The sequence below is a fragment of the Elaeis guineensis genome, chromosome 15 (genome assembly GCF_000442705.2).
Source record: "Elaeis guineensis isolate ETL-2024a chromosome 15, EG11, whole genome shotgun sequence".
NCBI classification, from domain to species: domain Eukaryota; kingdom Viridiplantae; phylum Streptophyta; class Magnoliopsida; order Arecales; family Arecaceae; genus Elaeis; species Elaeis guineensis.
The window spans coordinates 51,197,985-51,213,686 of NC_026007.2; the positions used below are offsets into that span (position 1 = coordinate 51,197,985).

Sequence of the window (15,702 nt, forward strand, 5' to 3'; positions counted from 1 at the left end):
ATCTGACTTTTAGGACATACATCCAACAATTGTTTGCTCCAAGTATAGGTCAATATTTAAATACAAAGAGTCATAAAAAATGATAATATGACTATACAAAAGTAGTAAGTGTGGCTGTACAAAAATAGTAAATAACTATAGAATATATACAATAAAAGAAGAGAGATCAGAGGAGAATATTCAAAGATAGTGCTGCTGGTTGCGACAAATTTTCTTGATAGATTTTCTTATTTGCCGAGATCATAGTTGATCCTTGATTGTCAAGATTTTGGCTTCATTCTATCCTTCTTGGCTTGATTCTATGAGATCAATATGATTTTGGCTTATTCTGTCAGATTTGCTTGAGATTTGTGAGATTCTAATAGAAAGGTATAGATAAAATGCCTGAAAATTTTGGTTAGGAGCAAGGTGGTTATACTTTTCAGTTGAATAAGATTTTCTCTGTAGGGCTGTGAATGAGGCTTTGTCCAATAGCTGAATCAGGGTTTCATAGAAGGAACAGGATTATGGAATATCATTTGCTTTTTAAAGGCCATCATTCGTTCTTTAAGCGGTGGTAGATGGGAGCTTTGCCCTTCTCTCTCTCTCTCTCACTTGTTGCTGGAGATGGTGTGGATACTTTGCAATAGGCTATATATATCCCTGTCCAGATGATCTTAGAATACAGATTTTTTGGCAATTGTCGAGTTGCTTAATTTTTTACATTGAGCATTTTGAGTCGAGGTCTCTAAAACTGTCACTAAATTTGATACCCATGACTATACTCTTGATATTCTATTTTTGAAAGAATTTATTGATCATTTTTGCTCATATGGGTATTGTACTTGGTCTTCTCATTTAATTTTCAAAAACACAGAGTTTTCCCCTCTGAGACATTTTATGTCGAACTATATTGAATTGCATTCTGAGATTGGCCGCATGTAAATTTGCCCAGGGACCACAGTATGCAATTTTTTGTGGCTGTTCAAATTCATTTGGTAGGATTTGAGTGGCCTTCCTAACTCAGTTGTAAGGGTCATGGAGTTGTATCCGAAGGCCTGATATTTATGTACTGTCTTATTATGCCAGTATAGTAAGCCAAGGCCGGGCCAGTTTTCATGAAGGCTCGAGTTGTATGATGGGATCAGAGATGGTTAGCTGATTTAAAACTAAGATCAAAATCTTAATTTATTTCTTTTACCATAGTTTTTAATCAATATTTTGGACAACTGTGATACGGGCCTGTACCAGTCATTGGTTGGTGTCTTATTGTCTTTCTACCGTCTAGCCTTTGCTCATGTCTGTATTGAGGTGTGCAATCCTGGTTGTCATGGTAATTGATATGTCTGTCTCTGTGCTCATAATGTCTAGACTACTATCTTTTATTTTTCCTGTCCTAAAGGATAAGGACGTAAACCCAAGTATGGAGATGAGAGATGGGAATCTATGAGTATATATCTATTTGTTTGGAATTTATAAACCATGCAATTCTGTGGCATTCTCTTTGGTTAGTGTTTCTCAGGTGTCCTTCTATATCTTGGATATGACCTGTCTATCTATCTATTGGTATTCCAAATTGAGTACCACAATATGCCTACTTGCATCCAAGCACAGTTTTAGGTTTTAGTACATATCATGCTGCATTATGAGGTGCAAACTGATTTTGTACTAACTGAAACTAATGAGAAACATGTGCCTCTGAGGACCCCATATATGTCTAAGGAAGTATTTCTGAATTGCTCCATAGTGTAGCATAGCAGGTCAGTACACTAACTGCATGGTGACATATACCATTATAAATACTTGTTAGAGCCTTGCTTCTGGTCCATGTGTTTGAGTCAATGCATTCTCCAAACTAAGGCATGTATCGAGTATATAAAATAATATATTCGCACATGGAGAGTGTTTTTTTTACCACACTAATGGTGCTTATATCTGCATATTTGTAAATTTATTATACAGACTGAAGCATTTATGCATCGGTAAGCAACCTAATGTTGAAACTTATATACACAGTGGAGTGCTATTATGTCAGCTCTCTCCAGCACCCCCTTCAAATCAGGGTGGATCATTCACCTAGGTTTTACCATGAGAATCAGAAACCTACTCACACCAGAAGTAGTGCTATGAAATTCAATTCCCATGTCATGTAGACGATATATAGAATTTAAGGATTCACATACGATGAGCAAGTTGTACATGTGTATATATATGGTGTTCGCCAATATCCCACTCCAGCACTAGTGGTGGCCATTTTTGTGTGGACGCTCCATCTGAGAGCAAGTATGTTTCATTGTCAAAGTACCTCCTGTTTAACCTCCAACGAATTAGTTAATCACAGACAAACCTATGAGGCCATGCCTTATTCCACTGAAGAATGCATTAGCATGGTATTCATTCCAAGTTGCCCAAAATAGTGCCATCAGAACAAAGGTCTTGTCTTATCCTGCATTATTGCCATAATTCTCCTCTCTATCCGCATCACTGGCAAAGAAGGGCAATACTTGGGCCCATCTTTAACTCCAAAAAAAAAAAAGCTTCAGGTGCAACCATATCAACTTTGTGAAGGAAGATTAGGAAAATATGGCTGATGAATTCTGGACAAAACATGACCAACAAATAGAGGATGCTAGTTTCACATGCTTTATGACTGCTATGTTCATGCCAGATACAGTTTTATGCATTCTCCAATGGGAGTCATTTCGCATTCAACTTTTTTACTTTATCAGATTTCAGTTGACTGCAATGCTTTCATCAAGGAGAATATATATATAAACAGATGGGGGAATCCTTCAAGGCTTGAACTTTGTTAGAGAAGGTAATAATAGCGCAATAGAAAAAGTAGAATTTTTTCACTTGTCTTTGTTCCTCTTGACCAATCTAGAAATGCCACCTTTCTTTCAACGAGTACAGCAGAGGATGGAGGCCCATGCTGCTTATAAGAGAATAATAGTGGGGTGGGGTCCTTGAAGCAGCTTGCGCAAATTCCAGAAGCAAAAACAACTGCTTGGGGTGGACCCCATCACACAAGCCATAATGGATGATCACTATTATGTTTTCTAGACTCTCATACTTTTCTATATGGCCTCTGTCTTTTTGCTTTCTTAATTCTCAAATCTTCAAGTTGTTAGGATTAACTCTGGCCTAGGCTGCATTCTAACTTTTAAATTGCCTTCATTTTTATGGCAAGATTGTACCATGATATGGTTTAAGCAGAAGAATGGTTAACAGGTTTGTGTTTTATCTGTGATTCTGCTTTCATTAGAACATTAAAAAGAAAAGAAAAAAAAAAAAATCAAAAGTAGGGGGAGATGATGTTGTGTATTATTATGTCAAAGCTTTGTGTGGCCAAAATGATTAACTGGTGTCTAATGGGGTAATTTAAGCTATCAAGGTAGGAAAATTTTAGGGGCATCATTTATAGAATCATGAAGATGGGTTGCACTAAGGAATCAAAGACATTTGTTGGGTCCTCTAATTTGACATTTATGCCCTATCTTTACTGTTCTGTTTTTTCTGTTAGACATTTTTTTTTTTGACATAGACCATCAAAAGAAATTTACTTCCCATGGTAGTTCTCAATCTCATTCAAGGAAATGAGAAGAAGGAGCAGGTCTGATATTAAATGAGTCTGGAGCTGTCATGTACTGGTGGTCGTGAACTATTAAAAGCTTCATCAACTTCATGCCGACCTGCTTAAATATGCCTGCAAGGGGAGAGAGAGATTTCTCTTATGTTTCCAGTATTCCATTGTCATCAAACCGGGCGTATCATGTACAGGCTCAGACTGGACAAAAGAAATCTGGATTCAAACGGGGCCTGCATCTGTCTTGAGACTGGTTCAAAAGGTGAGGCTTGCTGGGTTTTGTGGGGCCTGGGTCATGTGATGGCATGAGATCGCAACAAACATGGTCCCATAAATCATGGGGCATCTTTTGGCAAATGGTCTAAATAACCAGCCAGTGATAATTCAAGGGAAGAAAGGCACAAATGAAAAATGAAACAATTGTTTCTAAATGCCTATTTTGCATGGCTCAATCATGGAAGAAGCAATTGTCTCAACAACATAAATCAACAAGCAATGATATTTTTACGATTTCGAACTCGATAAATAGTTTTGTCTAGCATAATTATCTAACCAGAGAGAGAGAATTATTCAGCTCCTGAAAATTCCACCAAGGTTTGGAATATCAGGATCAACATAATATTGGACTGTGGTTGCTGTCCCTGTTTCCAGGCATGCAACTAGAGTTTGTTTAATCCGAACCCTGGTCTTTACTAAAATTAGGTTGGTTTTCACATTTTTTTTTTTTAAAAATTTCCAATCTGTATAGAATTAGGTTTTGCTTTAGGGATTGAACACGCCGACTAAGGTTCTAGGTTCTACTTCGACCTGGCATGATTGGTTCTTTTGGCCATGGCTACCAAACCTATTTCCAGAACCAGGAGTAATGGAGACTTTGAACAAAACTTGCAATTAGCTCTAATACAACTAAACCAAGCTCAATCCCTTAGTTGTGTTTGGACTCCAAGTTTGGTGTTGGGGTCGTCCTAAGGTTTGAATAGTGGGGTTCATTGGATACCCTTGAGCACTTTGTTTGTTAAACCCTAAAAAATTCTGGTCAGATCCAATCCCACTAACTCATAACTTTAACCACTAAAAGCCAGGACTGTCATCATTCGGTAGGTAAAATTTTTTGATCTTTTGAAAGATATTGTGAGCCTCAACCAAAAAAGAGGTCTTAACCTTGTATCATTGGAAAAGAAAGCGAACAAAGAACCAGTGCTCAGCATCACTTGAAGCCTCCACTTTTCATTCACCCGTACAAACAAAAGCAAGAAAACTGACAGTAACGAGTGCGTGGTGCTTTAGTTGTTCTTACTTTTAATTGAAGGAAATATTTCAATAATAAATGGTGGAAAGAGAGAAGCTTCACTAAATTTGTCACAAACTCTATTTTTCTGAAACCATATTCCAACAAAATATAATGAAAAATGTAAGGACTAGTAAAAGGAAGTGCTCAAGTGCTTGCATGAGCAGCTTCTGACACTAAATCATTAAATAATGTGTTCATTCCTTGTGTATGTTTAAAAATATTATATGCATAGATTTCTCACTCAGATAAAAAAAGTTTAATAAAGGACGATATAAGAGGCCCACCTAGATACGAGGCTTTATTTTAGCTCAATTAGCTTTCACACCATGGTCATTCTATCACCTGGGAAGATAACCAGCAACTTCAACTTTGGCTGCATGTATTAATAAACTTGATACGAATAAATGATGCAAATCCCATGAAAATGACTCTACTTCATTCATTCCTACTCTTTTCGATCCGGACAACAGCACTACATGTGCACCAAGCATTTGTTCACAAAATTAAACATTATTTTTTATAATAATTACAATATCTTCATTTCAAAACAGTAATTCTATTATATAGTATACATTATTTAAATATAAAAAAAAATTATATCATAATTGGGTTATTGGCTTCTCATAATTCAAAAAAATTGATTATTTTTTTAATTTTAAACGAAGTTTGAATGTTGTATCAATCAATCATGATCTTATGCTTATGGATTTTATACATTTATGATGTCAAAATCATGGTTGAAACAAGTGTTCAGATATGTTACCTATAAATGGTAAGGAGTGTACAATATTGATCTATAAAGAAAGAAGCATAGATGCTACACATGATGTCGCATATAATTTTATTCAAAATTTATAAATCAATTAAAGAGGAAAGATGCTTCACTATCCAAAGAATAGAAAAAGTAACATGACTATAATTTGTGGCTTTTAAGCATGCTAAGCAAATTCGCTATAAAAAGATGCTAATTGAGTTAATTGCTAAAGTCACTTGCAAGTGACTTGGATATGACCCCTGCCATCTAATTTGACCGGGCTTCCATCCTTCGTAGTTTTCTATTAAAAAACTAAATTCGTTTTACGCAAACTCAATGGTCCTTTGAATCTGACAATGTGTATAAGATTAGAAAATATAACTCAAAGCCTTAATTGAATTAACAAAACCTATGAGAAGGACTAATACAACAAGTCAAAAGGAAATTTAATTTTATAATTTCTACGAGTATTAATTTAGTTGGTTGACACATTTTTTTTAAAGCTTGTATTTAGTGGAGGTCCACAATTCAAATCCTAGGTATTATCAAAAAAAATAAAAGATAAATATCAAATCTACAACCACATAATTTTCATGTTGCCTATCCTTTTTTTGATAAAACATAATATTTGATATATAAATCTAAGGATAGCAATACGAGCTCCATAACCTACTGATCCTAATTACATTTTTTAAGCATATAAGACATATCTTTTTGGAGCAAAAATCAAATGCTCATACATTAATGTGATCCTTTTTTATGAAAAATAAAGTTTCAACATCACCATCAAAATTTAAGGTTAGAATATTTTTGTAAATAGAAGGAGATGCCAACCAACTAAGCTAATTATAATTTATTTTTAATAAAAAAATATTAATTAGTTATGATAAATTTGATTGGCATTGTAAAAATATATTTTTAATAATTTACAAGTCTTCATCTAAATTTATGGTTCTAACATGAGATTTTTAATATATAACTTTTATCTTGTACACGATCTCAGATTGTTATGAATATAAAATTATAATTTTTGACCCTATTAATATCATCCGATACAAAACTAATATACATAAAATATTGATCAAATAATAAAGTATACTAATAAACTTTCAATTATTTTTTCAACAAAAAAATATTGTACATTTTAAATTAAAAGCTTTGAATATCTCGGTTTTATTATATCTGTCAAATTATCTTGATCCTTCCCATAATCTTCTGATTCCTGTTAACAACACTTCCTTTTTTAAAAAAAAAATTATTGATACAAACAGCACTTCCTCTTTGTGGGTGCATGCCTTTTTGTTCCTTCTGACACTATCTCTGCCCAAACGGAGAAGGGTCTACAAGTCTACATAAAATAATGGCAGCATTTTTTATATCTTTTGAGCTAACCTTGAACATATGTGGCTTACGTAGGTAGAGCTTACTATATATTAAACGTTCAGCTGGAAGAGGGAGGCCGGCGTAGGTGTAGTCAGAATACAAATATTAATGAAATATTGCATCCAGACTTGGTTTATTTTTTTTTGAAACAAAGTTGGCCTCGGGTTCTTCCCACGGGAGGGTCGCCATCATTTCCCGCGTCATCTGACGGACTGCGACCTGCGGGTGACGGCATTGACGGCCTCGATTCTCCGCCGGTGGCGGGAAAACAGCTGTGGCGATCGCCCCCAGATATTTTTCTTTTTTTTTTCTCATTTAGGTTGTGGTGGTGGGAGAGAGAAAAGCGCGGTGTCGGATAAGACTTCAGCCGATTGACCGGAGGGACAGCATACGCGTGACCCATGCGTGGGCCCCGCTCACGGCACCATCTCCGTTACCCTTCTCGGCATATGTGCTGTTATTCTGCCCTCCGTTTCCCGAAGAATAACAGAATTTACCATTGGCTTTAACTTTTTTCAAATATTAGAAAAGTAATTTTCTTTTATTAATAATAATAATATTATTATTATAGGACTAAAAAAATATAATAAAAAAATATTATTATCCTAACAGATGATGTCACCTGTCAACGTCCACAAGTCGTATGCCTCTATTATCATTTATACTGTATTTAAAATATATTAATAATATATAGTCATCATATTAATATTTTTAAAAATTTTAATTAAATTTTATTTAAATTGAAAGGCAACTGCATGGAGATTTCTACATGTGAAGCATATCCCTAATAAATCTTTATCACCTCATTTTATAATTTATGTTAGCATCAAATTTAAAAATAAATATATATTATTTAGCAATATTTATATTATAATCAAAAATATATGTATGAGAATTATATAAAAAATAACTTTAACATATGTTAAAATTGATGTGGATCCTAACTAATTATATCAGCTACATCTATAATAATAATGCATAAAATATATGATCAATATTAAAATATAAAATATATTTTATTATCATATAGCGACACATGTATGAATTTTTTCTTAAAATCATTCTCTTTTTTATATTTATATAACATTTATTTTAATGATATTTTTAAAAAATATAAGTTTTGGGATTAATGATTAACAAAATAAATATATGCTCACATACATTACAACATCAAGCATGAAATTAATAAATATTCATCATTCCAACTTAATTTGTACGGATATGAATTTTCATAAAATGATACATATGCATACTTAAACATCATATATATATATATATATACATATATATATATATATTACTATTAAAATACATAAAAAGATGTATAATTAATTAATTTCTTTTGATGGAACAATGTTAGCCATAACCATCAATTTTTTCAACCATATTTGTAAGGGTTCATGCATATCAGATGGATGACACATGCTCATATGCAGTGGCTGGCTGATAGTTGATGCACACACGCATCATGTATCACATACGTAAGCGATAAAGAAGACCGTTACGAATACTATACCGTCCTGTCTTCACCTACCCCCAATACCTTCTTGGTCAGCCATCTCCGGTCCCAAACCACCTTCCCACTTGGGAGAGAGAGAGAGAGAGAGAGAAAAAAAAAAAAAGAGGAAGAAACCAGGGGCAATCCTGTCGTTTTGCCGTGGCTCCTTCCCGTAACCGCTAGCCGTATTGGCTCGGAGCGCAGCGCTCACGAGCTCCCATGGACACGCGTCGGCCTCCCATTGGTTATCCTCTCGTCGTCGGGATCCATAGCCGTAAAGCCAAACGAGGGGAGAGAAGAAGAGATGTAAGAGAGCGAGCGAGCGAGCAAGAAAGCATAGTCACTCTCAAACCCCCACCTTCTCTCTCTCTCTCTCTCTCAATAATTCCTCCAAATTCCCCTATGTCTTTGCTCAAATTCCACATAATTCTCCTAAATTCTCGTCTACAATGCTCGATCTCGATTTCTTGAGTGATTGGTGGCTTTGATTTGCTCGAAATTTTCATCTTTTTAGGTTGGATTTGGTTCAGGGAAGTGGTGAGGATTGGGTTGGGGGAGGGGGGGCGTGAGTGGTGGGAATGCTGGAGGCTGTCGCGGGGGAGATGAACGGAGGCTATGGGCAAACGCAGCAGAGCTGCGGGGAGAGCAGTGAGGAGGAGCTATCAGTGCTCCCGCGGCACACCAAGGTGGTGGTGACCGGCAACAACCGGACCAAATCGGTGCTTGTCGGGCTTCAGGGGGTCGTCAAGAAAGCCGTCGGCCTCGGCGGGTGGCATTGGCTGGTAATTCTTCGAGATTGCTGTCCGAAATGGGGCTTCTTTGAGATATTTGTGGGCCGCTGGCTCTGGGGTGTAAATTTGGATTCTGTGTTCTTTTTCTATTCTTTCTTGAACAAGATTTTCAAAAAAAGGAACTTTGGGGTTTTGATGTTTTAGTTCGTTGTTTAGGTTTAATTGGACAATGTGGTACAATTGGGTGGGTTTAGGGTTTGAATTTGAGGCTTTGCTAATTGGAGTATTTGAAGTTAAGAACTGCTTATTGAAAGCTTGGATCTTGATAAAGATCGCTTATTCTTTCTTTCTATCTTTTCTTGTTTCGATTTTGAAATCGCATTCCCGTGTTTGATAATGCATTGATTTGTTGCATGTCGAGGATTATTTGCTAATTTTGGTAATCTGCGTCAATCGATTTAGATTTTAGCGTTCTTTTCGTGCATCGATGAATTGAATATATCAATTTCCCTTTAAGGCTTCTGCATGCAAGATTTCTCTTTGTAAGTCTACTTTTTTAGGTTTCTTGAGTGTACTATATACTGTTCGAGTCGATTTTTGGGGTTTTTTCTGATGAGTGTAATTTCTTGTGAAAAAGATTTAATCCTGGATTGTAGATATTATCTGATTATAAATTAGCTTCTTTGTTCATGAATTCATGTCATGATTGTGGTTGAAGTATTTAATGTAAAGGTTCTTCTGGATGATTTCTGCTAGAACATTATACTTGCACATAATGCATGGCTAACTGTTATTGACTGATAGATCGTGGGACAAATCGTTTTCTTCTGGGTTCTTGGTTATGTTTTGTGGTTGCATGTCCTGTTTTCAGTTAATAGATCTTGGGTTTGAGAGTAATGTACTTGAATTATGAGTTATTTGGTCCATTTGGGATCTTGATTCATCAATTGTTGCTAATATTAGGATGGTTTGACTGATTTTGCATCTCAAAATTTAAGAAATGGCAACTTTGTTGGTTTGGATTGAGATCATTCATTATCAACATCAACGTATTTATGTAAATTTTAGGATCATTAGTGGTCTTATCAGTAGGGTGATGCAGTGCTCACTAAACTATCCATTTATTATCTTGCATGATTATTTCTGTTTGTTATTTTTTTCCTTTTGGGGTTTTTAGATCTTGATTAGATCAATTTTGCATGCATGACCGGTTTATCTGTCTGTTTTGAATATTTCTTTCCATTTATTTTTCTGTCCACTTTTTTGAGTTTTAGTTGCAAAGTCCGAGAACATGAAGCTTTCAAATTCACAGCAGCTTTTCCTTTTGAATTTTGGCCATCAAATATTACTTTTAAATTCTAACATGCCTGAAGTTGTATTTTGTTGCATTTGGATGATGTATATATGTTGAAATTCTCTGGAAGCAATCAAATTTTACGTGGTCATAATAGTTTTTGTGTGTAAAAATTTGATTTGACTTGTATTTTGTTGTATATAGATGATGTGCATGTAGAAATTAACTGTGGACAAATTGGCCCGTCGTTGCTGGGGTTTGGATTGTATGGTTCATGCAAAAGAATGATTGATCTTCTTTCGCAACATCAACCATTGGATCGCAGTTTGCATGGCTTTCAAAGCATGATGAAGCTCTTCCTTCCGTCTGCAGCACAGATAACGAAGTTGACATCGTGCTCTGAATACTATGCAAAGTGCGATCCAATGGTTGATGTTGCGAAAGAAGATCGTTCTTTCGTGCGAATGATACAACCCGGACCCTCCTTGCTGATGGTTATATTTCTAGCTTTAGGGCAGAAATTTTTATTTCAACTTGTTTGAGACTGTATTTAGTCTCATGCAGATGGCATAATTGTAGCATTGGCCAGTGGCGTTGGGACTGTTCCTTATCAATGACTGTTTTTGCAATCATTTAGTAAGGAATCAATTTAGGTAATAATAACATTTGAACTTTCTTGGAGCCATTTCTATGAGATGATATTTTAATAGTGACTTTTTAAAAAAAAAAAAAAATTAGTGTCACAAAAAAAAAAAAAACCATTGTGCAATGAAGTCAAGCCTAGTGCATTAGATGCCCGTGTGCTCTGTGATGCAACATGATATGAAAATTCAGTACTAAGAGTCAATTTTTGACACCTCTTTCTCTTTAAGGCCTATAATTGTTATTGCCTACAATAATGATCCTATGTGCTTTACTAGAGAAAAAGGAATGCTTTTAATGATCCCATTCACTTACTAAATATGAATGCTTGGTAAATGAAAATCCATGAGCCCAACCCCAAATAGTTTGGAAAAAGGCTGGATGGTTATGGTTATGGTATACACTTACTAGGGTAACTTTTTGAGATTTCTGTGTTTGTTTTACTGTATTCTCTTGCCAGATTGCTAGATCTAGTTGTTTGCCTATTGGAACTGTCTATGTTCTTTCTTTAGTTATGTCATTTTTGTCTCTCTCTGTTTATTCTTGTGCTGATATGTGATAATTTCTCCCATAAACCATTTGTCTGATGGATTTGAATTCATTAATTTATCTTTCTTTATGCTGATTCATGGAATTTCAGGTGCTGACTAATGGCATAGAGGTGAAGCTGCAAAGAAATGCACTTAGTGTGATTGAAGCCCCAACTGGTCATGAGGAGGAGGATGAGACTGAGTGTGAAAATATGCAGTGGAATGTTTCTGATATGGGTGAGCCCTCACGTGTGTACCTTATTGTTGTTACCTTTTTTGTTTTTCTTTTTCAAAACATATTATTTATCAATCATTTTTTTTAAAAAGAGTTGAGCTTGATTATGAATTCTACAGAATTGTCAAAATTGTTTAGTTGCCAAGAACTCATGCTGTTATGTTTCTAGTGCTCCAGGAATATTATATTTGATCCTCTCACTCACTCTTCTTTTAGTTTTCAAGGGTCTTGGGTTCTTTGTGTTGGTTTTCCCTTTGTGCCTATCTTCGGCATTTCATTTGTCATTGAGCAACAATGCTTTCAATATGCAGTCATGTAGGATGGCGATTCTCAAATAAATAAATGTAACAGCATTATGTTTATCGACTCTTTGTACCTGTCCATTACATGTTGTTATAATACTGGCGCTTGTAGGTTGAGTTAGAAAGAGGTTTTGCTATAGTTGTTTTATCTAGCATCTTCTCGACTTGATTGTGGAGATAGAGACAGGTGACGTATTCTGGGCTTCTCAAATAAATAAATGCAACAATATTATGTCTATTGACTGTTAATGATCTTTATATCTGTCAATTGCATGTTGTTGTAATACTGCTGCTTGTAGGTTAAGTTAGAAAGAGGTTTTGCTATGGTGGTTTTATCTAAATCTCCTCGACTTGATTGTGGAGATAGCTTGTGGGGGGGGGATATCATGTGGTGCATGTTTTTTTTTTTTTTTTTGAAAGGACATCGTTATTACCTAATTTGCATGTGCTTATTGTTCATCTGTAATCTTCAATTTTTCCAAAAGCATGTTTTCACTGTTTAGTCCGCTGGGTCAGGCTTCCTCATTTTTATGTCTTCATGATATCTCTCTTACTGTAACTAGTTCATGCAGCATCCGATGACACACAATTGCAGAAGCCACACAGATCCAGAAGCAGACAGCATAAAGGGTCTTCCAACAAATCCTCTAGCCGCACTCATTCATGTGATTCACAATCTAAGGGATCTGTTTCATCCTCTAGGGGCATAACGGTATGACCCATGCTAATGACTGTTCAGTGAGTGGTGCTAAGGTTTTGAATCTCATGGGATGTGTCTGTCTCAATTTTCTCATGGAATATGGGATACACTGTTATCCTGTCCCATCCCAAGGAATGGAGGATGTTCCAAGAAATGCCGACTGGGATGTTGGGATAATGGCATAGGGCAAATATGTCCTGATATTTGGGATGGTATTCTGTCTTGATGTCCTGCTAGATGTCCTGCAGGGATTTGAGTCTGGAAGCATGATACAGCGATTCCCCAATCGCCCCGCATTTGGCACGTCACAGCACTTAGTGTGAATGCTAGGTGTTGGGAGGTGCCATGGTAGATGGTGCCCTACATGTCCTGCTGCTGTGCACCATTTTGCTTTTTTTATTTCTTTCTGGGGCCTTTGTGTGTAAAGCGACATCTACAACTCATTTCAATAAATTATTTGTAGCTTTGTTATGATTTAAATTTTTAAGTGGTTGGTGCAGAAAGTTGACCTGAGCAAGCTAGAAACGACAGCGTTATGGAGATATTGGCGTCACTTCAATCTTGTAAGTACCTCAGTTATAATAATTCATTAATTACCATCTTTAATAGTAAAATGTTCAAGTGACCAATTTCTTTCATACAAGTAGGGCTCCCCCCCTTCCCCATTTTCATGTCTTCCTTTATACCCTTTGATGTGGGCCTCATGCCTTATGACGTGGAACAGGTCGATGCCAGCCCTAACCCCTCCAAGGAGCAGTTAATTGATGCAGTACAGAGGCATTTCATGTCACAGGTAACTCTGCAAAATTTGCTCACTATACTTCATTTTCATTTTAGATTTCATACTGATATCATGTAAAGCCGACCCGACCACGGTGTTTGACTTGGCATTATGTAAACCCAATTGCTTTTCATATCCTGAAGCAATTGGATGAGTTGCAGGTTATTGTAGGGTTTGTGCAGGCTGCAAAGAGACTCAAAACTGTCTGCAATTGACCTGTGGAGAAGCTTGCCATGCTAACAGATTGGAAGCAGGCCTATCGTCGTCTGTAGCTATGTTGTGTAACATATGTATCCTGGTTGTGGTTAGTGGAACGGCTTGGGTAACTGGGTTTCCATGGCTAGAGGTTACTGTTAGTCCTGTAATGTAGATATGTACACTGGTCAAGACCTTGCAGCCATTGTGGCTTTTGACATTGCCAATGATGCCCTGCTGACTGACTATTTGGGAAGAAATGATGTGTTTCTGTTTTCCTGGTAACATGGGCTTAATAGCATCGTTGGAGTTGTTTCATTGGGTGATTGGATTATGCTGCATGTTATGATGGTGCTGATAAGCTAGTCTCAGCGGACCATCTGTGCATGGTCTATAAAGGAGTTTGAGAACGATGAGAACTTGTTTAATCTTATGGGTAGGCTCTGGATCATGAATGTTGTGGGCCTAGGGGTTCTGTTCTGGAGATCTGTGTATGTTGTGGATCCAGTGTTACTTGTTTACCAGCAGTCTCGCTGATGATATCTTTGGTGAAATTTAGAGGCGACCCCTTGTGCAGCGTGGTACATTTTTAACTGCGGGTTGTATTATTAATTGGTGTAAGCCTTTGGATGTCCCTAGTTCTACCAATTATTGGCTATGTGTTATATCTAGCTAAATAAGTCGCCTTGAGCTTTTCAAACTCGTGACTTGTGCAAGATTAAGGTGATTAGTTTTGATAAAAAAGGCGTATGGTGTATGCATGTTCTCTTTTGCTTAGCTGAATTTAAAGATGTTTGCTGTGGTAGCTCTAAGTTCATATCTAGAAAGAAAGAATAAAACATGTTCAAGGGGCTGCTGCGTGAAATATTCATATAATAATTCAGTTGCATAAAGTTTGTCGGTTGGAGGAGTGCTCTTATGGTCCAGTTTGTCTGAACTTGAAATCAAGGAGACTTCTTTTCTGGTTTTTTCGGCCTTCCATTAATATTGAGCTCAGTTTTCCTTTGCCTTGTATGCTGTCAAAACACAATTTCGGGGCCAAGAAAAAAACTATAACCAGCCCTTCATTTTAGTTTTGCATCTCGTGTAACCTTACCAGGCCTTTTCCTAAACCTGTGTAATTTTGCAAAGACGGGCCATTTATTGGTAATAAAATTGGCTATTCTTAGAGGCACTCATTTCAATATCATTATGTTGGAATAAATTTATCTCTAAAAGGAAATAACGAAAGTTGCGTAGCAAGAAAATATCTCACATTGTTGATGCTGCAAGAGACATCCGTATTGTAACTCAATTTGTATAAAATTTTGAAGACATTCAGTTTTTGTTTTTGCCTATCGGTATGGTGCCGAAATACCCAACATTGGGGGGCGAGGGGGTTGTTGTGGTTAGCACCATCCTATGTGATCCTAAACCTATAAAAGAAGTTGCCATGAATAAGGGGCTACTAATTAGTACTTACATTGGCTAACCGAGGACAAAATGATCTTAATTCTATGGCAAGCGAAGTCAAAACGGGTGCATGTGGGGCTTTAAATTTCTATGCAGAAAAAAACAATAAAACAAGTTGCAACTAGTTGATTCTGCTCGCTCAGTTGTATGAAGTCTTTTAAGATGAGGAATGCTGCTATGATCCAACTTGTCTAACCCAGAAATCAATGAGCCATAATATCAAGAAATAATCCCTTTCCACCCCCTATGGTTTGAGTTTAGTTTCCCTTTCTCTGTTGGTGTAGTGCCAAAACACCCAATATTGGGATGTGTGGTTAGCACTTCATTACAGTCAAGATTTGTCTGATGT

General features: G+C 36.3%; 1 protein-coding gene across 2 annotated transcripts; it reads left to right on the forward strand.

Moving 5' to 3' along the window:
* Positions 1–8,814: 8,814 nt before the first annotated feature.
* Positions 8,815–14,186, forward strand: LOC105057974 (uncharacterized). Of its 2 annotated transcripts, none has more exons than XM_010940723.3 (6): positions 8,815–9,273; positions 11,799–11,925; positions 12,798–12,937; positions 13,426–13,488; positions 13,650–13,718; positions 13,850–14,186. In XM_010940723.3, the coding sequence occupies exons 1-6, from the start codon at positions 9,070–9,072 to the stop codon at positions 13,919–13,921; spliced, it is 675 nt and encodes a 224-aa protein (XP_010939025.1). In that variant the 5' UTR covers positions 8,815–9,069; the 3' UTR covers positions 13,922–14,186. The 2 variants fall into 2 exon arrangements, with proteins under 2 accessions (XP_010939025.1, XP_010939024.1); XM_010940722.3 differs by having other exon boundaries at positions 8,833–9,273; positions 12,789–12,937.
* The last annotated feature ends 1,516 nt before the right edge of the window (positions 14,187–15,702 follow it).

Excerpts from the sequence above, each read along its gene's own strand:
- LOC105057974 (XM_010940722.3), top strand. The coding sequence starts at position 9,070 with ATGCTGGAGGCTGTCGCGGGGGAGATGAACGGAGGCTATGGGCAAACG. Across the intron at positions 13,489-13,649 it reads ATTGGCGTCACTTCAATCTT|GTCGATGCCAGCCCTAACCC; the intron begins GTAAGTACCTCA and ends GACGTGGAACAG. Across the intron at positions 13,719-13,849 it reads AGAGGCATTTCATGTCACAG|CAATTGGATGAGTTGCAGGT; the intron begins GTAACTCTGCAA and ends CATATCCTGAAG.